The 25721-nt window shown below is 36.3% G+C and overlaps 1 protein-coding gene and 1 non-coding gene across 4 annotated transcripts in view; one reads left to right on the plus strand and one right to left on the minus strand.

The window, feature by feature from the left end:
* Positions 1-25038, plus strand: part of NUP42 (nucleoporin 42) — a 26147-nt gene extending 1109 nt beyond the window's left edge. The window contains exons 2-7 of one of the 3 annotated variants that reach the window (XM_061165069.1): positions 1464-1692; positions 3051-3145; positions 8410-8486; positions 9229-9315; positions 18640-18709; positions 19350-25036. In XM_061165069.1, coding sequence (XP_061021052.1) covers positions 1464-1692; positions 3051-3145; positions 8410-8486; positions 9229-9315; positions 18640-18709; positions 19350-19927 — 1136 coding nt within the window. In that variant the 3' untranslated portion in view covers positions 19928-25036. Of the gene's footprint in view, positions 1-1463; positions 1693-3050; positions 3146-8409; positions 8487-9228; positions 9316-18624; positions 18710-19349 lie in introns of those variants that run through there. The other 2 variants (XM_061165068.1, XM_061165070.1) reach the window with 2 other exon arrangements.
* On the minus strand, positions 21471-21575 carry LOC133073205 (small nucleolar RNA U13). The gene has a single exon (XR_009696911.1). It is a non-coding gene; the product is annotated as a small nucleolar RNA U13 (small nucleolar RNA).
* Positions 25039-25721: the final 683 nt, after the last annotated feature.

The raw sequence follows: 25721 nt of genomic DNA on the forward strand, positions 1-25721 counted from the left end.
CTAGTGAAATATTCCAAACCAAAAATTAGGACTCGGGATCAGACAAATGTGAGTACTTCCAGGAACAACAAAACGTAATATTTAACATTCTGTGGAGACTCACTCTAAATACAGTACAGAATAAATGTTGAATGGATAGATTGATGGATTTTAAAAGTGTAAATAAAACTAGTTAAATAAACAGTGTATCTAATGCTCAGAAATAAATAAATGCTTGCAGAATCAGTGAGTGTGAAGGCCAAAAGCTATCTCCAAATGATGGAATGAATTTCTTCCGTTGTGAAGGAAAAAAAGATCACACAAAAAAAGATCAAACTCTAGAAAAATGCAATATTATTAACCCCTACTTGCGGGATCTGATCTAGCAATGTGCCCTCTTTCCTCTTTGGTTTTGTTAAGTAGTTTTAGAATTGGGAGATGAATTTTTTAAAAGAGTGTATCTCCCATCACTCCAGTTTTATTATACATATTTAATAGCATGTCTCCTAATTCAGTTAGAAACATGGTGAATTATCTTGGCCCCAGCTGAGAAGTGATGAATAAATGATATAGTTGAAGTGATAAGATGTTTTTTAAATATAGAGACAGAAAGGAGAAAGTCCTTTTGGCTCATTTTGATAGTTATAAGAATACTAAAAATATGCTTATAATAGAGAAAGTCAATGCACTTTATTCGTATGTAAACTACCGCTACGATTCTCATATGGAAAATAAGAGGATAGGTGTTTTCTTTCTCAGAATACTGAGTCAAATAGATTTACCCATCTATGAAGGACAGAAGGTAGAATCGAATCTTTTCAATTAACTTCTTAATACATTGCTCTTTTTTCAGATTTTACTACTATATAGGGCCCAATTGGGGAGCAAAGAATGATAGAGATACAGCTTTTTACCATGAAGGAGCTTATGATATAGGTTACATGCCTTCTGTCCACTCCATTATCAAACAATTGTTTATTTAATAAACTTACATCAATTGAATTTAGTAATATAATTTTACTGTGGATTTACAGTCCTCTCAGTCTTGTTAAATGAGATCATTGTGTGATTTGTTGCTATTGTGTATGTGTGTTTGTGTGCTCAGTTGCTCAGTTGTGTCCGACTCTTTTGCGACCCCACGGGCTGTAGTCCTCCAGGCTCCTCTGTCCATGGGATTTCCCAAGCAAAAATACTGGGGTAGGTTGCCATTTCCTTCTCCAGGGCATCTTCCCGACCCAGGGATCAAACCTGCATCTCCTGCACTGCAGGCAGATTCTTTACTACCAGGGAAGCCCCTTTGTTGATATTATACTTAATTCTATAAATTGAAAATGAAAAGTTTTGTAATTTAAAATGAGTGGGCATGTAGTGCCTGTTGAATCTTTACATAATATCAGCATATAATAAGACAAAATATAATGAAATTTTTAGAGATTGAAAGCATGAGTTGCTAGTAAAATTGTTTATTTTGTTGTTTATTTCAGGTAGTAACAGAAGAGGATGGAATACCACCAGTCAGAGATATTCCAATGTTATCCAGCCATCCAGTTTCTCCAAGCCTACACCATGGGGGGGCAGCAGAGATCAAGAAAAGCCATCTTTTGCTTCTTTTGATTCTGGAGAGTCCGCTAGCAAGAACAGGGGATTTGGCTTATCTCAGAACCCATTTGCTTCACCTGGCTCTGATGACCAGAAAGATGATAAGAAGCTTCTGTAAGTGAAAGCCTTCAGAAAAATTACCACCCATTTGCTTATTTTTTTCCAAAAGCACCCATAATATTGCCTTAAAAAAGAAGTAATCTTATTACTTTATTAAATTGTTATAAAATCAAAATAAGCAAAAGGAGAAAAAGCATCTGTGATCAGAGGTAATCTCTGTTTTGCAGGTGTCATGCTAGACTTTATTTCAACTTAAAATGTGATTCTTCTATATCGGTGCAATGTCTTCTTGGGGATAATTACTCTTTTTCCACTTTTCTATCCATGATACTATACTGTGAATATTTTTCTGAGGTAATCCTGCTTATGTTAAATTATGAGTTCTTTACAAAGTATGAGGTGATTTAAAGCAGTTTGTGATTTTGGAGGTCACTTACAGCATCTTGTATTTTTCTTTCTGTAATAAAACTTTTGCTTCAGTTACCTCATGCAAACTGATTTCATTTGATTTTCCTTCATTATTGTGGAGTACATTTCTTATCATTTATTGAGAACATTCGTAGTAGAATTTATGACTGGTGCTGGAACAGTGCCTGGCTGTGTATAAATGTTCCCTCAGCTCCCAGCAACTAGGACAGAGCTTAAATATATTCATTAGTCTTTTATATCCCATAATTAAATTAGAACTAGTTGTAAACATTTTGAGCCATGTATCATACACAATTGAGTAAGTAAAATAAAACAAATGAAACATTCCTTCCTATATTTGATGTTGTTGTAAAAATCCTAAATTTTAGTATTATTTTATTATCAATTACCATTCTTACTTCATTAATTGTGCTATTCTGGGTAAGAGGGAAATATTTAACTTAGAGCTGAATATATCCATGACTTCTAACAAATTAACCATGGACATGAGTCTGTTCCATTTTTGCAAAATGTGAGTATTAGACAAAATGATCTCTGAAGTCCTACCTACTTAAATATTTTATGGTTCTTTATTATTTACTGGTTCTTTCTTTCCCAGTTAAATGATCATTGATGTTAATTATAATGAACAGAGAAAGTTAAAGTTTAATATTGGGTATTTTAAAATGTTAAAGTTAATATTGTGTATTTTATATTTCAGTTCTTTAAGATGTATATAGTACTATAGTGAGTTCTCAATAAATATATTGGTTAATGGTTCAGTGTACTGGAAAACCAAAATTATAAATGTCTTTGATATTATAATATTTATAATCATGAAGTGCAGCTCATATTTTTGTCAACTTCTGCTTTGAAGGACGCTTCAGAAAAGATAGTGGAAAAATCTAAAATTATATATTTGCTATAACAATCACTGAAAGTTATCAATGATAAATTTTACCAAGCAGAAGAAATAGATCTTTTGCCATTTTTTTTTTTTTCAGGGAAGGAATTGTTAAAGATATGGAGGTTTGGGAATCATCAGGGCAGTGGATGTTTTCTGTTTATTCACCGGTGAAAAAGAAACCGAATATTTCAGGTAACTAGAAATTATGTGTTTTTAAAATATGTTTTACCACTATTATTTTCTAAAACCAAGACCAGGTCAAAAAAAGAAATTAACCAAAAATTTAACCAGTTAGGGGAGTTTGAACATTGTTTAAAATACCTGAGTATTCTACCAGAACTTTGTAATTCAGAAATTGAGGTTGGAAGATATAGTTCAAGATATATTGATCCTGTGAGAAAACCAGTAAAATGTGGACTCGCCACTCGCCACATTTCTAATTCTGTAAGCCTAAGAAGAGGCTCTACTATCTTGGTTCCCTGTAGATACTACTTCAGAACCTTTAGCTGCCTGCAGAGAATAGAAGAATCATATTATGCCTGTCATTAGGCTTTCATTCTGTTCTCTTTCTTTCCTCTTTTTTTCTAAGGATAGTTATTTTTAATAAAGCATGTTGATACCTCTTCTGGAGGTAATGTTTGAAGTTAGGGAGCCTTAGAATACTCCTTTCTTTCCCACTTTCTTTTGTCCATAGCTCATTTGGGGCTGAAAGCTAGACCACCACAGTTTTCTAAGCCTGCTCTGGGTGGTCCTAGGCCCTGTGAAGTTGAACAGGAAGTCATTGGAAAACGAGGGCCCTTTCAGTCTCTCAGAAATCTGGAATTTCTGTCTTTGCTCTACCTGCTCATTCTTTGTGAGTATTTGTGTCACACCACTCCTTAGTCATTTATTTACTAATCATTCAACAAATACTTATTGAATTTCTTTTTTGCCAGGCCTCATAGAATGAGGTGGTAGGGATATAGCAGTGAGTAAGATAGCTCATGAAGTTTATGTTCTTGAGGGATGGAGGTTATAAGCAATACAAATAAATAATTTTAAATAATGATTTTTTTGTAAAGGTAATAAGTGTTAAGCCTTTTTTAAAAATTTCAGAATTGGACATGGCTAACCAGTCCATCCTGAAGGAGATAAGTCCTGGGTGTTCATTGGAAGGACTGATGCTGAAGCTGAAATTCCAATACTTTGGCCACCTCATGCGAAGAGTTGACTCATTGGAAAAGACCCTGATGCTGGGAGGGGTTGGGGGCAGGAGGAGAAGGGGACGACAGAGGATGAGATGGCTGAATGGCATCACTGACTCGATGGGCATGAGTTTGAGTAAACTGTGGGAGTTTGTGATGGACAGGGAGGACTGATGTGCTGTGATTCATGGGATCGCAAAGAGTCGGACACGACTGAGCGACTGAACTGAACTGAACTGAATGTCCTAAAGCAGTGGTTCTCAGTGTTAAAATATAGATCCTCAGCAGCATTGTTAGATAAAATATAGGGCGTCCAGTTAAATTTAAATTTCAGATAAGTAATGATATTTTTAGTATATGGATATCCCATGTACTGTTTGGGACATACTTATACTTTTTTGTTTTTTGGCTTTGGCCTTAACATATGGCTTGTGGGGTGTTAACATTCCCTGACCAGGATTTGAACCCAGGCCCTTGGCACTGAAAGCGTGAAGTCTTAACCCCTGGACCACTAGGATATACTTACCTTTTTAAGTATTTGTTTGTCAGAAATTCCAATTTAATTGGGCATCCTTTTTTTGTGTGTGCTAAATCTGGCAACCCTACTCCTGAGATCCTTTTTAGGGGCTATACAAGTTTAGAAATATTTTCATAATAATACTGAGACATTAATTGCCATTTTCACTGTGTTGACATTTGTACTGTTGGTGTAAAGCTGTTGATGAGGTACAGGCAACAAACTACTAGTAGATTATAGTAGTCAATAAAAAAAAATTTTTTAATGACATTTTCACTTAAGAATGTCCCTGATGGCTGGTGCACTAGGATGACCCAGAGGGATGGGATGGGGAGGGGTGTGGGAGGGGTGTTCAGGATGGGGAGCACATGTAAATCCATGGCTGATTCATACCAATGTATGGCAAAAACCACTACAAATTGTAAAGTAATTAGCCTCCAACTAATATAAATAAATTTTTAAAAATTAAAAAAAAAAAGAATGTCCCTGATGAAGAGGTAAAAGTTATTAATTTTATAAGGGTACACCTTTTAAGTATTCTGTGTGCAAATGGGAAGCACACATAGAGTAACATTAACAAATACAAATTTTTTTCTATTGTAAGATGACATGTGCTAACATTTGGAAATTCTGGATAACTCAGTAAACCAATATTTTCCAAATGACCAGTGTGTGAAGTTACAAAATTGTGCATGGTTGAAAAATTCATTCTAAGTGAAGTGATGTGAAAGGCGCTCAGTTGTGTCTGACTGTTTGTGACCCCATGGACTATACAGTCCATGGAATTAACCAGGCTAGAATACTGGAGTGGGTAAACTAGTTAATAGTTTGGTTCATTAATATGATTTGAGTCCACATTATAGCTAACCTTTAAGAAACTATTGCCTGTCAAGTTTTGGTATTGTACCAAAGACGAATATCCACAATTATCTGAAAAGACCACTAAAGTCATCCTTTCCCAGCTACATATCTGTGTGAGAAGAGTGTTTCTTTATATACTTGAACCAGGCAATGTATTGAAACATATTGAAGCAGATTGAATAGCAGAAGCAGATATTATAATACAGCATCTTTCATTAAGCCATGCATTAAAGAGATTTGCAAACATAAAACACTGCCACTTATATCACTAAATTTTTACTTTTTGTTTTGGAAAATAGTTTTTTCATTTATGTTGACACATTGATTTCTTTCTTTTTTTTTTTTTTAAAGTTCTCCCACTTTATTGCTACCAACCCATCTCCCTCCACCCTCGTGCACACATGCTCAGTCATGTAACCCCATGCACTGCAGCCCGCCAGGCTCCTTTGTCCATGGACTTCTCCAGGCAAGAATACTGGAGTGGGTTGCCATTTCCTTCTCCATGATTTCTTAAGTGAATTAATATTTTCTACATTTTTCAGTTTTCATTTCAAATTTGGTGAATATTGATTTATGTAACCTATGTAAGCAAAAGATCTGGAATCCTTAATTATTTTTAAGAGTGTAAAAGGGTCCTGAAGTCAGAAAGTAGGAGAATCACTGTCTGTAGGCATCCTTTATAATGAATTAATTTTTCCTTTGCCACTAGAATGATACTGTATTTATACTTACCTTTGAAAGAATTGAGAAAATAGTTACCCAGATCATTTTCTATCTTTGTGGTTCACCATGAGTGACTGATGGAAGGAAGAGAAAGTAACCAGAGGGACAGTGTTTCTTTACATAGAGTGGTTATCTCTTTTTAGGAAGCAGTATTGAAACTGAGTCCTGAATGAAGAGATGTGTCTTCTGGGAAGATTTGAGGGGAAATGTTCCTGGCCATATAATAGGTAGTACAGAGCCCCTTGTACAAACACGATTGGCGTACTTGTAGATTAGTGTGGCCTGAATTGCTGGAGGAGGATAAACAAGAGAAAGAGTAATATAACATTAGGCCAGAGAGAGGCAGCCAGGGGCCAGATCACGTTGGGCCTAATTGCACTAGGAAGCCAGAGAGTTTTGAGCACGAGGAGGGATGTGATCTGAATAGAAAACGCTCACTTAGACTGTTATGTGAAAAGAAATGGTTTGCTCGGAACAGGGGTTGGGGGCACAAAATAGAGGAAGGGAAATGAGTTAGGAGACAGCTGCTGTTGACTGAGAGTTATTTGCGGTGGAGACAGAATGGGTCAAATCCGTGTTCTGTTTTGGAGCTAGAACTGGCAGGAGGTTTATTAATTAGATATGGGCAACAAGAGAAATACAAGGTGATTCTTGGTTTTATGGCCTGAGTAGTTTGTAAAGATAAGTTGTTAGAGAGCATTGAGGGTTCTGATTTGAATGTTTAGGTTTATTCTAAGGTAGGAGTCTTTGGAGTTAGTGGTATCTGGTTACCAGTAATCCTCTGTAGAAAAATATCCCGAACATATTTCTTTCTTCTTTTTTTTTCCTCAAAAAGTTTTCCTATTATGGAAGTTATATCTGTTGCCATAGAAAATTTGAAAAATACAGAAATATGTAAATAAAATAAAGATCAACTGATCTCAGAGATAACAGCTGTAACATTTTAGTGTATTTCTTTCAAAACATGTACACACTTATTATATATATAATTAGGAATCATAACCTAGTGTTGTATTCTGCCTTGTTGTTTTCAATGTTTCTATTACTAGAAATACTAGAATGAACATCTTTTTTATGTAACACCCTTTGTTTACATGTTCAATCATTTCCTGAGGTCAAATTCTGGAAATTCTGTTAGAATCAAAAGGTATGAGCATTTGTAAGGCCTTTGACATTTATTGACAGCTTTCCTCCCAGAAAAGTTTTACCGTGATTTCCATAATGGCAACTTAGAAGAATGTCCATTTCACCACATCCTTATTAATAATTGTCCATTTTTAATTTTTGCCAATCTGATAAATAAAACATTGAATCTATTTTAAGTGGTATTTTTATTAAAAAAATTTTTTTTATCTACTTATTTTTTCCTGTGTTGGGTCTTCATTATTGCACAGGGGCTTTCTCTAATTGCAGTGAGTGGGGGTTATTCTCTAGTTGCGGTGCATGGGTTTCTCATTGCAGTGGCTTCTTTTGTTGAAGAGCACATGTCCTGGAACATGCAGGCTTCAGTAGTTGTGGCATGGAGGCTCAGTAGTTGCACTTGAGGGCTCTACATCTCAGACTCAGTCGTTGTGGCACATTGGTTTAGTTGCCCTGTGGCATGTGGAATCTTCCCTGACCACCAGGGAAGTCCTAAGTTGTAATTTTAAATTGAACTTTTCAATTTCATTTGTATACTGGCTATTTGAGTTGTTTCATGAATTGCTTGTTCATTATCTTTGCCCATGTTAGCTTATTTTTCTTAGTGATTTGTAAGAACTAATTATACATTCTCATTAACTCTTCTCCTGTCATATATGTTGCAGTTATGGTTTTCCCAGTTTAATTTTTTGTTTGCCTTTTAATTTTGCTTATTAGAGTTTTTAACATACAGAATTTTTTTTATAAGTTCAAATGTATATGTAATCAACTCTTTCTTTTTCTTTTCTGTATTATTCCTTCCACTCCATTTATCTTTAGAAAATTTTACCCCTTCAAATATTAATAACAAACTATATTTTATTCTAATTTTATACTTTATTAAATAAAGTCTATGTTTTGAATTCTTTCCTTATGATTATGAAATTTTTCTAGTGATCAAGATTAGCATATTTTCCTATCTAGCACCTCTCATTTTACTATACTATCAAAAGTATTGGTATTTAAAGATTCCAATTGATTCCTCACTTCAGGTTTTACAGACATTTCACCAGAGGAGTTGAGACTTGAATACCATAACTTCTTAACCAGCAATAACTTACAGAGTTATGTAAGTTTGTTTCCTATTCATCTAACTAACAGGTTAGCTGTTAATTATTGTCTTCTCTATAGTGGCTCACTTGTGTGTTGGCAAAGTGGATGAAGTCTGTTTTTCAGAAGACTATTTTTATATTCTAAATTATTTTCTTTACAATTGGTTGGTTATCTAAAGTGATGAGAATATACTTTGACTGTAGTAACTACCAGTGCTTTTATTTTTATTACCAATTATCCAGAAATCATACCCTTTCATCATTTGACAGACATTTATGGTGCATCTCTTACATGCAGACACCATGACGACTGCTAGAAAAACAAATAAGATGCAGTGTTGTATGCAGATTAGCCTTCTCATGTATCAAGTATCAAAAAATTGAAAAACTGGGTGAGAATAAGTTTAGTGCTTAAAGGAAATGACATAAACTCTGTATTTTTCTTTTGTCTACTGTCAATATCATATATTTTGACCAGTACACATGTTTGTCTCCCATCCAAATATAACTATTAATAACTTTGTGCTGCCAGGTACTTGGGATCTTAACAAGGAGCTGGAGAATAGGGAAAGGAAAAGGGGTCTACAGCAAGAGTGTCTGTGGCAAGTAGGAGTAGGTCAATGCAAATTTTACAAGTTATGGGCCATAAAAATATTTTATAAATTTATTGTGACTTTGGAAATAAAGACATGAAGTTGTTGAAGAGATTACCTTAAACACTCAATACTGACACATTATTTTTCTGTCCTCTTTCTTCAGCTAAATTCTGTCCAGCAGTTAATAAATCAGTGGAGGAACAGGGTGAATGAACTGAAAAGTCTAAATACATCAATGGCAATAGCTTTGGTGAGTATTGGAGAATTTTCTACAGGGAAGTATCTATTGCCTTTTTGCAGAATTTCACTTTGGATTTATGAAACAAAACTATAATTCTCTGTCAAGAATTAGGATACACACATTCTCAAGAACCATAATATATTATCATTTAGAGTCAAGGTTCTGGAATTCCTTTCTCTGTTCCTTAGTCAGAAATGCAGAGATAATTATGCTTTTCTAAAACTATTCTTAGGATTAGGTTCTTAATTTTGGTAGTACTAGTTTTGAAAATTGGGAAATAAAATATAAATTGAAGTATTCCAGCTTATCAGCATTTAAAAAGAAATTGCTTTGAAAAATGATATGGGGGAGGAGCCAAGATGGCGGAGGAGTAGGACGGGGAGACCACTTTCTCTCCTACAAATTCATCAAAAGAATAACTGAACGCAGAGCAAACTTCATACAACAACTTCTGATTGCTAGCTGAGGTCATCAGGCGCCCAGAAAAGCAGCCCATTGTCTTCAAAAGGAGGTAGGACAAAATATAAAGGATAAAAAGTGAGACAAAAGAGCTAAGGACGGAGATCCGTCCCGGGAAGGGAGTCTGAATAGAGGACGTTTCCAGACACTGGGAAACCCTCGCCCTGGCGGGCCCGGGGAAGTGTTTGAATCTCGGAGGGCAACCTGACTGGGAGGGAAACAATAAATAAAACCCACAGATTACGAGCCTAAAAGCAACTCCCAGCAGAAAAGTACCCCAGACACCGGCATCCGCCCCCAGCAAGTGGGGGCGGAACGGAGAGGAGCGGGTGGCATTGCTTGGGGTGGGGTCGGGCCTGAGTGCCCTGAGGACAATCGTAGGGAGCTTTTGTGAGTTACCAACTTAAACTGTGGGACAGCAAAAGAGAGAGAGAAAATTAACTGGCCCAAACACACTGCCGGCCATTCGCAGAACAAAGGCACAGAGAAAGTCTAGAGAAGAGCTCGCAGGCTGCGGACCAGCCCAGCCCTGCCGGAGGCAGGAGGCAGGGGGGAGGGGAAAGGGGCAGGCTCAGCCCCAAGGACGGCAGCCCCTGCCGCACTGCAAACAGGCCTCCACTTTCTAATCAAAGGCCTCCTGAGATTCTGGATGGTCGACATCCGCCAGGAGGGTGGCAGCGAGACACAGGGCGCAGGAACCTGACCGGCGCGGGCGGGGACTGGGGCTGGGGACTCGGAGGGCAGAAGGCGCACGCACCCGACTGGTGCCGCCGGAAACTGAGTCTGGGACCGCGGAAGGGAGTGGGCGCGCCGCACCTGGGGAGAGTGCACCTGTCAAGCCCCTGGCTGCCTGGACCGCTCTGACGGGGAAGGCACAAAGAGCAGGCTCAGCTTTTTGTTCCGCGCTTTTGTGAAACACCCGAGGGCTGGAACCGCGCGCAGCGCGGGGCGTGCTCCGTATAGAGCAGCCGGGAGCCTGAGCAGCACAGACGGAGAAAGCAGCGACAGCCCCTTCCCGCAGCACCGGCCCCTCCCCGCAGCACCGGCCCCTCCCTGCAGCACGGCGGAACTAGCTACCTGAATAAGAGTCCACCTCCGCCCGCCTACGTCAGGGCGGAAATGAGGCTCTGAAGAGACCGGCAAACAGAAGCCAAATAAACAAAGGGAACCGCTTCAGAAGGGACCGGTGCAACAGATTAAAATCCCTGTAGAAAACACCGACTACACCGGAAGGGGCCTGTAGATACCGAGAAGTGTAAGCTGGAACGAGGAGCTATCTGAAACTGAGCCGAACCCACACTGACCGCAACAGCTCCAGAGAAATTCCTAGATATATTTTTATTTATTTATTTATTTTTTTAGTAGGAAAAAAAAAATTTTTTTTATTTTTTCTTTTTTATATTTTCTCTTTTATTTTCCTTTAAAATTCCCTATTACTCCCAAATTACTCCTTAACTTTCATTTTCATAGATTTTTATGATTTTTTTAATTAGGAAAAAAAAAATTTTTTTTCTTCTTTGTTTTTTTTCCTTTTTCTCTTCTATTTTCTATTTTTCTTTTTCTCTTATTTCTTTTAAAGTCCTCTAGTACTCCTCTACTACTCCTTAATTTTCATTTTCAATACACTATAACCTTACAAAAAAAAAAAAAAAAAAGCCCTATTCCAGACACAGCAATCTAAACAAGATGAAAAGGCAAAGAAATACCCAACAGGTAAAGGAACATGAAAAATGCCCACCAAGTCAAACAAAAGAGGAGGAGATACGGAATCTACCTGAAAAAGAATTTAGAATAATGATAATAAAAGTGATCCAAAATCTTGAAAACAAAATGGAGTTACAGATAAATAGCCTGGAGACAAAGATTGAAAAGATGCAAGAAATGTTTAATAAAGACCTAGAAGAAATAAAAAAGAGTCAATTAAAAATGAATAATGCAATGAATGAGATCAAAAACACTCTGGAGGGAACCAAGAGTAGAATAACGGAGACAGAAGATGGGATAAGTGAGGTAGAAGATAAAATGGTGGAAATAAATGAAGCAGAGAGGAAAAAAGAAAAAAGGATCAAAAGAAATGAGGACAACCTCAGGGACCTCTGGGACAATGTGAAACACCCCAACATTCGAATCATAGGAGTCCCAGAAGAAGAAGACAAAGAAAGGCCATGAGAAAATACTCGAGGAGATAATAGCTGAAAACTTCCCTAAAATTGGGAAGGAAATAGCCACCCAAATCCAAGAAACCCAGAGAGTCCCAAACAGGATAAACCCAAGGCGAAACACCCCAAGACACATATTAATCAAATTAACAAAGATCAAACACAACAAATACTAAAAGCAGCAAGGGAAAAACAACAAATAACACACAAAGGGATTCCCATAAGGATAACAGCTGATCTATCAATAGAAACCCTCCAGGCCAGAAGGGTGGCAGGACATACTGAAAGTAATGAAAGAGAATAACCTACAACCTAGATTACTGTACCCAGCAAGGACCTCATTCAGATATGAAGGAGAATTCAAAAGCTTTACAGACAAGCAAAAGCTGAGAGAATTCAGCACCACCAAACCAACTCTTCAACAAATGCTAAAGGATCTTCTCTAGACAGGAAATGCAGAAAGGCTGTATAAACGTGAACCCAAAACAACAAAGTAAATGGCAACGGGACCACACCTATCAATAATTACCCTAAATGTAAATAGGTTGAATGCCCCAACCAAAAGACAAAGATTGGCTGAATGGATACAAAAACAAGACCCCTATATATGCTGTCTACAAGAGACCCACCTCAAAACAAGAGACACATACAGACTAAAAGTGAAGGGCTGGAAAAAAATATTTCACGCAAACGGAGACCAAAAGAAAGCAGGAGTCGCAATACTCATATCAGATAAAATAGACTTTCAAATAAAGGATGTGAAAAGAGACAAAGAAGGACACTACATAATGATCAAAGGATCAATCCAAGAAGAAGATATAACAATTATAAATATATATGCACCCAACATAGGAGCACCGCAATATGTACGGCAAATGCTAATAAGTATGAAAGAGGAAATTAATAGTAACACAATAATAGTGGGAGACTTTAATACCCCACTCACAACTATGGCTAGATCAACTAAACAGAAAATTAACAAGGAAACACAAACCTTAAATGACACAATGGACCAGCTAGACCTAATTGATATCTATAGGACATTTCACCCCAAAACAATCAACTTCACCTTTTTCTCAAGTGCACACGGAACCTTCTCCAGAATAGATCACATCCTGGGCCATAAATCTGGTCTTGGAAAATTCAAAAAAATTGAAATCATTCCAGTCATCTTTTCTGACCACAGTGCAGTAAGATTAGATCTCAATTACAGGAAAAAAATTGTTAAAAATTCAAACATATGGAGGCTAAATAACATGCTTCTGAATAACCAACAAATCATAGAAGAAATCAAAATATGTATAGAAATGAATGAAAATGAAAACACAACAACCCAAAACCTATGGGACACTGTAAAAGCAGTGCTAAGGGAAAGGTTCATGGCATTACAGGCTTACATCAAGAAACAAGAAAAAAGTAATATAAATAACCTAACTCTATACCTAAAGCAATTAGAGAAGGAAGAAATGAAGAACCCCAGGGTTAGCAGAAGGAAAGAAATCTTAAAAAATAGGGCAGAAATAAATGCAAAAGAAACTAAAGAGACCATAGCAAAAATCAACAAAGCTAAAAGCTGGTTTTTTGAAAAAATAAACAAAATTGACAAACCATTAGCAAGACTCATTAAGAAACAAAGAGAGAACAACCAAATTAACAAAATTAGAAATGAAAATGGAGAGATCACAGCAGACAACACTGAAATACAAAGGATCATAAGAGACTACTACCAGCAGCTCTATGCCAATAAAATGGACAACTTGGATGAAATGGACAAATTCTTAGAAAAGTATAACTTTCCAAAACTGAACCAGGAAGAAATAGAAGATCTTAACAGACCCATCACAAGCAAGGAAATCGAAACTGTCATCAAAAATCTTCCAGCAAACAAAAGCCCAGGACCAGATGGCTTCACAGCTGAATTCTACCAAAAATTTAGAGAAGAGCTAACACCTATCTTACTCAAACTCTTCCAGAAAATTGCAGAAGAAGGTAAACTTCCAAACTCATTCTGTGAGGCCACCATCACCCTAATTCCAAAACCAGACAAAGATGCCACAAAAAAAGAAAACTACAGGCCAATATCACTGATGAACATAGATGCAAAAATCCTTAATAAAATTCTAGCAAACAGAATCCAACAACATATTAAAAAAATCATACACCATGACCAAGTGGGCTTTATCCCAGGAATGCAAGGATTCTTTAATATCCACAAATCAATCAATGTAATACACCACATTAACAAATTGAAAGATAAAAACCATATGATTATCTCAATAGATGCAGAGAAAGCCTTTGACAAAATTCAACACTCATTTATGATTAAAACTCTCCAAAAAGCAGGAATAGAAGGAACATACCTCAACATAATAAAAGCTATATATGACAAACCCACAGCAAGCATCACCCTCAATGGTGAAAAATTGAAAGCATTTCCCCTGAAATCAGGAACAAGACAAAGGTGCCCACTCTCACCACTCCTATTGAACATAGTGTTGGAAGTTTTGGCCACAGCAATCAGAGCAGAAAAAGAAGTAAAAGGAATCCAGATAGGAAAAGAAGAAGTGAAACTCTCGCTGTTTGCAGATGACATGATCCTCTACATAGAAAACCCTAAAGACTCTTCCAGAAAATTACTAGAGCTAATCAATGAATATAGTAAAGTTGCAGGATATAAAATTAACACACAGAAATCCCTTGCATTCCTATATACTAACAATGAAAAAACAGAAAGAGAAATTAAGGAAACAATACCATTCACCATTGCAACAAAAAGAATAAAATACTTAGGAGTATATCTACCTAAAGAAACAAAAGACCTATACATAGAAAACTATATAAAACACTGATGAAAGAAATCAAAGAGGACACAAACAGATGGAGAAACATACCGTGTTCATGGATTGGAAGAATCAATATTGTCAAAATGGCTATTCTACCCAAAGCAATCTATAGATTCAATGCAATCCCTATCAAGCTACCAACGGTATTTTTCACAGAACTAGAACAAAGAATTTCACAATTTGTATGGAAATACAAAAAACCTCGAATAGCCAAAGTAATCTTGAGAAAGAAGAATGGAACTGGAGGAATCAACCTGCCTGACTTCAGACTCTACTACAAAGCCACAGTCATCAAGACAGTATGGTACTGGCACAAAGACAGAAATATAGATCAATGGAACAGAATAGAAAGCCCAGAGATAAATCCACGAACCTATGGACACCTTATCTTTGACAAAGGAGGCAAGGATATACAATGGAAAAAAGACAACCTCTTTAACAAGTGGTGCTGGGATAACTGGTCAACCACTTGTAAAAGAATGAAACTAGAACACTTTCTAACACCATACACAAAAATAAACTCAAAATGGATTAAAGATCTAAATGTAAGACCAGAAACTATAAAACTCCTAGAGGAGAACATAGGCAAAACACTCTCCGACATAAATGACAGCAGGATCCTCTATGACCCACCTCCCAGAATATTAGAAACAAAAGCAAAAATAAACAAATGGGACCTAATGAAACTTAAAAGCTTTTGCACTACAAAGGAAACTATAAGTAAGGTGAAAAGACAGCCCTCAGATTGGGAGAAAATAATAGCAAATGAAGAAACAGACAAAGGATTAATCTCAAAAATATACAAGCAACTGCTGAAGCTCAATTCCAGAAAAATAAATGACCCAATCAAAAAATGGGCCAAAGAACTAAACAGACATTTCTCCAAAGAAGACATACAGATGGCTAACAAACACATGAAAAGATGCTCAACATCACTCATTATTAGAGAAATGCAAATCAAAACCACAATGAGGTACCATTACACACCAATCAAGATGGCTGCTATCCAAAAGTCTACAAGCAATAAATGCTGGAGAGGGTGTGGAGAAAAGGGAACCCTCTTACACTGTTGGGAATGCAAACTAGTCCAGCCACTATGGAAAACAGTGTGGAGATTTGTTAAAAAATTGGAAATAGAACTGCCATATGACCCAGCAATCCCACTCCTGGGCATACACACTGAGGAAACCAGATCTGAAAGAGACACATGCACCCCAATGTTCATCGCAGCACTGTTTATAATAGCCAGGACATGGAAGCAACCTAGATGCCCATCAGCAGACGAATGGATAAGGAAGCTGTGGTACATATACACCATGGAATATTACTCAGCCGTTAAAAAGAATTCATTTGAATCAGTTCTCATGAGATGGATGAAACTGGAGCCCATTATACAGAGTGAAGTAAGCCAGAAAGATAAAGAACATTACAGCATACTAACACATATATATGGAATTTAGAAAGATGGTAACGATAACCCTATATGCAAAACAGAAAAAGAGACACAGAAGTACAGAACAGACTTTTGAACTCTGTGGGAGAAGGCAAGGGTGGGATGTTTCAAAAGAACAGCATGTATATTATCTATGGTGAAACAGATCACCAGCCCAGGTGGGATGCATGAGACAAGTGCTCGGGCCTGGTGCACTGGGAAGACCCAGAGGAATCGGGTGGAGAGGGAGGTGGGAGGGGGGATCGGGATGGGGAATGCGTGTAACTCTATGGCTGATTCATATCAATGTATGACAAAACCCACTGAAATTTTGTGAAGTAATTAGCCTCCAACTAATAAAAAAATAAAAAAATTTAAAAAAAAGAAAAATGATATGAATGCACATTTTAAAATTTATTTATTGACTGCATTGGGTCTTAGTTTTGGCACATGGTATCTCCGTTTCAGCACGTAGACTCTCTGATTGAGGCATGTGGGCTTAGTTGCCCCGTGGTGTGTGGGATCTTAGTTCCCCAACCGAGGATTGAACCTGCATCCTCTGCATTGGAAGGCAGATTCTTAACCACTGGACCACCAGGGAAGTCGCATGTAGACTAATACACACTTCGGTGACTAAAGGACACTTACCATAAGTTCCTGTCTTAAACAGAAATGCTGTTAGGAGATATATACGCACTTGTCCCCAAAGATGCATGATACTACTGCAGCATATTCATTATCTCTGTTGATAAAGTTTATTTTTCTACCCTCATAAAATGTTCTTAAGAGCATTATTTTTAAATAAAATATTTACATTTAGAATTTAATATTTCCAGTTTCCTAGGTGATTTTTCTTTGTACTTTCTGAAAAAAGCTGTGAGAATAGTAGCTTCCTGTGAACTTAGTGAATGACTGAAAGTCCCAGTACCCTACTCCTTAAATATCTGCTTGTAAATGACTAGACTCTTGTGCAAGCTAGTTTCTGCCTTTCAGTTGTTGTCATGCCATTTGAATTCAGTAGGACTTCTTGGAAGTACTTTTTCTCTAGATGAGAGGTGGCCCACCATCACCAATGCTAATGTGGAAGGGGTAACTGAGTTCAGAGAACTAGGGAGATTCCCTCAAGGTTGGAAGTTCTGTGTTGTTTGACAGCTTCCAAGGGGCCCTTCTGTAGGTGAGAATCTTGAATAGCCCACCTATGACTGGCTTACCATGCATCAATTCTTTATGTCCAATTATTCTTTTAATCCATATGGATATAATTTGTTTATCCACTTTCCTTATATGATAATTTGTTTATCACACAAGCTGAGAGAGAGAAGCTAGCCCCCCCCCCAAAAAAAAGCTAAAAACTGTAAACTATATGATTCTGTTTATATGAAACTCTAGAAAAGACAAATCTCATTTCTAGTAATAAAAAGTGGATGAGTGGTTCCCTGGGACCAGAGGTTGGGAGAGGGTTGCCTTGAAATGGACGCATGAGAACTTTTATGGGTGATGGGAATATTCTAAATATTGATTGTAGTGATGGTTATAAATTTATAAAAACTCATTGAAAAATAAATTTTTCAATGGATGCATCTTATTTTATGTAAACTATACCTCAATAAAGTTGAGTTTTAAAAAATGCTAGGGACTTCCCTTGGTGGTCCAGTGGCCAAGACTGCATTCCCAATGCAGGCAGCTGGGGTTCTATACCTGGTTGAGGAGCTAGATCCCGTATGCTGTAACTAAAGGATCCTGAGTGCCACAACTGAGACCCAATGCAGCCAAATAAACTATTTTTTAAAAACGATGCCAATAGGGTTTTCAAATGAAAGAAATAATATATGCTTGTATTAATGAGGAAGGACTTATTAGAGGTCAGAATTAAGTGAAAAGTTCATTGAAAAGGAGATTAAGATTTCAATAAGCAGAGATGAAAGATATTTCTACAGCAGAAAATAGCAAGAACATAAAATATTTTAAGGGAATAGGGAATGTTTAATAGAGTTTACTGGTAAGCTTTTAATAATGTAATTGTGAATTAACTTCGAGTCAAGCATTTGAGTAAGTCAACTGGGGTAGCCTCTAAAGATCCCTTACCTTGTATCTAGGTTTCTTGATTAATGCAGATCAACCTGTAGACACTGAAATCTAGAATTAAAAAGTATTTTTTTATTTTAATATGTGTTCATTGAAGACATTTAGAAAATATTTTAAAAGCATAAATAAAATTAAAAACACTCACAATTCATCAGCCAGACAATCACTCTGCACTCCCTGAGAAAGGCCCATTTTTTCCATGCATATTCACTTGTGGGCATTTTTCTATGTTAAAAAAATGAAGACATTTTAGAGTGCACATTTGAAAAATTTAATTTGGCTAAAAGTATACAGAAAAAGTACTTGAGAATTATTCACTTGCCTACCTCTTTTTTAATAGCTCTCCGATTTACAGGATGGAGTGAATCAAGCAGCACCTTCATTTGGTTTTGGCAATAGGCAAACAGTAACATTTGGGTCACCAGGTAAGTGACAGAGTCATGCAAGACTTGACTGATATAGAAAAATGGGATTTTATGGGTTTCAAATACAGAGCCTGAAGGTGTCTCTAGTGCCATTTTAAGTCACCCTTGCAAATTCTACCACCTTCCATAATAGAGCTTTAAAGAATTTGGCTCATCTAGCATTTGTGAAATGGTGTCCAGAATGGGCACGTTCTTTGAAAGACTCTATGGCTCAGGTTTTAGATGTATATTTTAGGAATGGTTTTTCTAGAGTTTCATAGGACTACATAGCTATGATAGCAGCACCTATGAGGACTTTCTTGTTCCTATACATAACAACATAGTTTTGTCTTCAAGTGACAGCTCCAGTGAGAGGAGAGGACAAGCTGAAGTGAAGGTTCACTCCCTAATCCCTGAGATTTCTCAAGAGCTCCCTTCTTAATGTAAATTAGAGTGCAAATGAGATCAGTGTAGCAGAAAGACAGGCCAACAGAGTTTAGTGAGTTTGTCCTAACTTCTCATTTTCACTTTTCTTCCTTCCAGTAAGTTTCTCATCATCTATACATGGCAGAAATAAGAACAAAAAAAGATGGGGGCAAGGTAGTAATATAGCTACATTTTTTGACTAATAGTTTCTTTTTTCTTTTTCTGGTTTTTGTAGGTTTTCCAGTGAATAACAGCAGCAGCAGCAGCGCTCAGAATTTTAGTTTTAAACCAAGCTCTGGATTTGCTACAGCCCCTTCTGGAAGTCCTCCTGTGTTTGGGAATACTCCAGCCTTTGGAGCTGTACCTGCTGCCAGTTCTGCCATCCCTGCTGCTACTCCGACTTTTGGCCTTAGGAAACCCGAAATCACATCTGCTGCTTCATTTTCATTTAAAACCCCTGCAGCTTCTGGTTTTGGATCATCTGGATTTTCAGGATTTTCGCCTTCTATGGCAGCAAGCCCTGTTGGATCTCCAGTGGCCCTAGCCTTTGGAAGTGGCAGTTCTGCAGCTGGTTTTGGTAGCTCAGGCTCACCGCCTCACACTGCTTTCTCTAAGTCATCCAGTGATGCCTTCGGAAACAGCAGTGTACCCACTTCTCTCTCTTTCTCACTTGGCAGCGCCACAACAGATAATGCATTATTCACACCCAAGGATCAACTAACAGCAGAAGAACTGGAACAATTTCAATCAAAGAAGTTTACTCTGGGAAAAATTCCATTAAAGCCACCACCTGTGGAACTTCTAAATATTTAAAAGGGCAACTTTAAATACAGAACAGCTTTTAAAATTGTTTTGAGTGGTTCATATGAAAGAGAAGGAATATACATACACACACACGTGTATATGCATATATATGCATATATATTTATAAAAAGTATAAATTTTCAATAACATTAGGAGTTCTTAAATTTAACATTTTTTCCTTGACTCTAGCTATTTAAGTAAAACAACAAAAACTACTCAGCAACAGATTTTTTCTTTTTTTTTTTACTGTAATGATGAATGGAACTGAAAAACCTGTCAGGGTGCACTGAATAAAGTACTTTTCTCATTCTGTATCACTTTATACTGTCTTACCATTTAAAATTTTACCTTTAAACTTTTTTTTTTTAAGGAAAGAGATAATTTCTAGAACAAGTAGGGAAAAAATGCTTAAGTGTTTAGTCTGCCTGCTGAATAAACATCAGCAGCATGGTGACTTTCTTTTGTGTTAAAGAAGATTCTCTTAAAGAGAGAAATATAATTTTTAAAGGGTAAAAGCTTTTATTTTTAGTAACTAAGAAGCATTTTTGCCTCATAATTTTTCCTCCTGTTTTGGCTATCTCATGAACCATTTGAGTTTTTGTCAACAATTTCATGCTAGTTTTTATCTTGGCCTAATTTTTATGTAATTCTATTTTTTCCTCACATTGTCTCATCAAGTGGATGGATTGTAAGAGGACTAGAAATTATGATCTCATGTAGATGAAGAGCATATGTGTATATATATATCCTTTGTAGATGCATAAGACATTTCTGGAAGAATAAGAAACTTGCTAATAATGATTACCACTGGGAAAAGAATTGGTGTCCGAGTTAGGAGAAATACTTTATATACCATTTTGAACTGTTTGAATATTTTACCATGTACATGTGGTACTTTGTTTTTTTAATTAAAAGAAGATCATGAAAAATTAGGAAACTTTTTCCAATTAAACATTATTGGCAAGTTTAATAATATGTATGATCAAGCTAGTTTTTCAGGATGCATTTTTGAAAAGAATTTTTTTTAAACAAGTATTCAAGATGCATCTTCTCTAGGCTTTTTTCTTTTCAAGTAACAGAGAAGTAACTTTATAACTGGAAAAAGGTCATTGAAGAACAAGTCTAGGCTTTCTTCCACCTCCATTTACATTATTAAGGTATGCTTTTATTCCTTTTGGTGTATTTCTTAAAACCTTTTTATAAAATATGCTTATTAAAACAACTTTGGAAACTTACAACAAGGAAATTAAAATTACCAGTAATCTCTTCCCCCCAAGAATAGTGTGTATAGAGGGATGAGGATTCACCAGCTGTTTTTCTAGAGTTTCTATTAGATTTTTCAGATGTGTTTGGGTCTCTCTGTGTCCTCAGATTGAAGGAGTAGTATCTTATATATATGGTTGATCCAAACAGCCAGAGACATCATTAGTTGAAGCATACGTGTCAAGAGTCCTGTGTTCCTTTTTCAAGCCTCAGAAAATATATAACTAGCACTGCAAGAACAGTTTCTTTACACAGATCAGGTGTTGAAGTGATTTTTTTTTTTTTTAAACGTCAGACGGGTAATGTACCGGTGTCGTAAAAAGGTTTGGAGGGAGGCACATGTCATGCAGCAGCGTGAACACCCAATCATCACACTCATGAACTACAAAAGGATCTGAACTGATTTTTAAGTGAAAATCTTACCTATTAAAGATATATGCACCACATGATTTTAGCATATATGCAAAGGATTTGGTCCTCAGGGGATCCAGATTCTCTGTTGTACACTTTTTGAAGAACTTTATAACTCTTTAAGTTTCGGAACCCCAGCACTCCAAATAAGAGGTGTATGTTTGAATTTTAGTATATGTGCTGCTGAAGCAAGCACGAGGTGTATGTTTGAAACCATCCTTGGTATAGAGATGATAAGTAGACCCCAAGTTCCTGTTTTGATTTCAAGTTCTTTATAAGGACTTTCCAATATTTGTTTTTTTTTTTTTTTCAACTTACAGTTCACTCCTAGAGTTCTCCTACCCTGATGGAACGAACCCTGCATAAAGGTAGATTAAGTTTCAAGACCCTAAAAAGGAGTGAAGGGAAGAGGCAACCAAAAGGTACAAGATTTAGATTTATTCAGTGAGGCAAGAACCAATTCTGACAGAGCTGGTCATATTGAAAGTACACTCCCAGATAGGCACAGACAGACGCATTTCACAGCTTCTACAATGGCTGCCCCTTTTCCCTAGGACTTAGAGCAAGGGACAGAATTGCATAAGGTTTTATTACAAGTAAAATGATCTAACTAGCTTGATTATTTGATCACAGAAGGATAGAAGTATAACAGCTGAGAGCTAATTAGAAAGAGAAGCTGATATTAAAACTATTTAAAAGGTATAATATGGTTTAGCTATAGAGTATGTATTGTTCAAGTATTGTTTATAAGAGTAAAAGAATCCAATCTGTTGTCCAACAACAGGAAATTGGTTAATCTGGTAGATTCATATATTGGAGTACAGCTTTTCTAAATGACCTGGGTTTCACTCTGTAGTCAATGGGCAAAAGCTTGTTATTTATTTATTATTATTTTATTATTATTACTCTAATTGCATTGACTGGGACACTCAGTACTGTGTTGAATAGTAGTGGTGAGAGGGGGCATCTTTGCCTTGTTACTGATCTTAAAGGAAAAACTTTCTTTCATGCTGTGGCCTTTTCATGTATGGCTTTTATTATGTTGGAGTAGTTTCCTTATTTTCCCCAGTTTGTTGAGTGTTTTTATCCTGAAAAAGTTTTTACTTTGTCAAATGTTTTTTTATGCATCAGTTGAGATGATCATATGGGTTTTGTCCTCCATTTTGTTAATGTGTATTTATATTGATTGATTTTGTATGGTGAACCATCTTTGCATTCCAGTTACAAATCCCACCTAATCATGTGTAAATACTTTTAATGTGCTATTGAATTCAGTATACTAGTATTTTGTTGAGGATTTTTGTATCATTATTTATCAGGAATATTTGCCTACAGTTTTCTTGTGTCTTTTTTTTCTGGTTTTGGTATCAGAATAATGCTGGGTTCATACAGTGAGTTTGGGGATGTTCCCTCCTCTTCAGTTCTCTGAAAAGATTGGTATTAATTCTTTAATTGTTTGATAAAATCCTTCAGTGAAGTCATCTTGTCCTGGTTGGGCAGTGTTTGATTACTGCTTCAATCTCCTTACTGTAGGTCTGTTCAGATTCTTTACTACTTGATGATTTAGTTTTGGTGGTTTGTATGTTTCCAGGAATCAATCCATTTCTTCTAGGTTATCTAATTTGTTGATATTTAATTGTTCACAGTAATCTTTTATAAAAATCCGTTTTTATTTCTGTGACATCAGTTATAATATCCATTCTTTTGAATCTAATTTAGTTATTCAAATCTTTTAGCTCTTTTTCTTAGTTAATGTAGCTAAGGATTTGCCAATTTTTTTGGTCTTTTTAAAAGACCATGTCTTAGTCTGCTAATGCCACCATAATAAAACACCATAGACAGGGTAGCTTAAAAAATAGACATTTATTTCTCTCAGTTTTGGAGCCTTGAAGTCCATGTCAGGGTGCCAGCATGGTCAGTTCTGGTGAGAACCCTTTTCCTAGTTTGCAGATAGCTGCCTTCTTGGGTACTAAGATGACCTTTTCTTGGTACATGTGCATGAAGAAATAGATTTCTCTCTCTTCCTCTTCTTACAAGGCCACTAATCTTGTCATGAGGTTGCCATCCTCATGACCTAATTTAAACTAATTATCTCTCAAAATACCCCCACCTCCAAATACCATCACTTTGGTGGTTAGGGCAGCAACACATGAATTTGGGTAAAGGACACAAACACTCAGTTGGTTTTATTGGTTATTGATTTTTCCACTGTTTTTCTATTCTCTATTTCATTTACTCTCCTTTCATCTTTATTATTTCTTCTGCTAAATTTAGTTTTTTTTTCAAGGTATAAAATTAGATTATTGATTTGAGATCTTTCTTCTTTTTAATGCAAGCATTTATCTCTGTAAACTCCTCTCATCACTGCTTTTGCTTTCTTATCACTGCTTTTGCCTAGGTTTTGATGTGTTGTATTTTGTTTTCATTTGTTTCTAAGTATTTTCTAAGTTCCCTGTGGTGTATTCTTTGACCCATTGGTTGTTTAAGAATGTGTTGTTTAGTTTTCACATATTTGTGTTTTTATCTTCTGCTGTTGACTTCTAGTTTCATTCCATTATGGTCAGAGAAGATAACTTTGTATGATTTCAATTTTCTTAAATTTGTTAAGACTTGTTTTGTGGCCTAATATGTGGACCGCCTTGCAGAACAACCATGTGTACTTGAAAAGAATGTGTATCCTGCTGTTCTTGGGTGAAGTGCTCAGTATATGTTTGGTTCAGCTGTTCTTTAGTGTTAAGTCCTCTGTTTTTTTTTTTAATTGATCTCCTCTTTGTTCTATCCATAACTGAAAGTGAAATATTGAAATATGCTACTGTTACTATGTTGCTGTCTATCCCTCCCTTCAGTCCTGTCAATGTTTGCTTTATATATTTGGGAGTTCTAATGTTAGGTGCATGTACATTATAATTGTTATACCTTCCTGGTGAATTGATACTGTTATTATATAATGTCCTTCTTTGTCTCATATAATAGTTTTGGTTTTAAAGTCTGTTTTATCTTAGTATGGCCACTTCTCCTCTCTTTGGATGCTTGTTTTCATGGAATATTTTTCCATCCTTTTAGCCTATGTGTATCTTTAGATCTATAGCATGTGTATCTTTAGATCTATAGCATGCCTCTTGTAGACAACCTATTAGTTGGTTCTTATTTTTTATCCGTTTAGCCCATCTGTGTCTTTTAATTAGTGTATTTAACCTATTACATGTAAAGTAATTACTGACAGGAAAAGACTTACTATTGCCATTTTGTTCATTGTTTTCTGTATATGTTATAACTTTTTTGTTCTTCCTGCTGCCTTATTTTGTGCTATGCTGGGTTTTTTTGTTGTTGTTGTTGTTAGTGACACATTTGATTCCCTTCTCATTTCCCTTTGTGTATATTCTATAATTTCTCTGTGGTTACTGATGTAATTACATACAGTGTTTTAAAGTTATAATATATATTAAGCATAATTTAACTTCAGTCACATAAAACTGCTCCATTTCAGTTCTGCCTCACCCACTTTATGTTTTTGAGAAAGATTACCTATTTTAATATTGCATATTTATTAACAGATATATAATTACTTTTTATGCTTCTTTTGTGTTTTAAATTCCATACCAGATTTAAAAGTGATTTATGCAGTTACATTACAACACTACATAGTTATAAATTTATCTATATTTTTACCTTTGCAAGGGAGTTTTATATTTTTGTCTGGTTTTCATCATCCTTCTGTTTTAACTTGAAGGACTCTCTTCAACATTTTTTTTTCCCAGCCAGCTTGTTTTCTGTTGATACCACAGTGATCAGATCTTGACCATGTACTTCCACAGTGGTCACAACCATTCCTTCCATTGCTGCTGTGTGGTCTTCAAATTCTCTTCATGCATATTGAGCTGGCAGTACATAGCACGTATTTTCTTGGGCTGCAGTTCCAGGGGCTTGTACTTTGTGCTCTTGTAGAATTTCCTAAGATTCTCTTTCTGAGTCTGATTAATGGTAGTGAGAACAAAGGCAATAGATTTGCAAACAACTCCAGTCTTAAGATAGTTAGGATGTTGTGCTGCCTGGCAGTTCAGAGACATGCAGCTGGTACAGCTCCACCTTCAGGTCATCCATCTGTTTCAGCAACTCATCTTTCTAGCCT

This window comes from Dama dama, chromosome 18 (genome assembly GCF_033118175.1).
Source record: "Dama dama isolate Ldn47 chromosome 18, ASM3311817v1, whole genome shotgun sequence".
Taxonomy (NCBI): domain Eukaryota; kingdom Metazoa; phylum Chordata; class Mammalia; order Artiodactyla; family Cervidae; genus Dama; species Dama dama.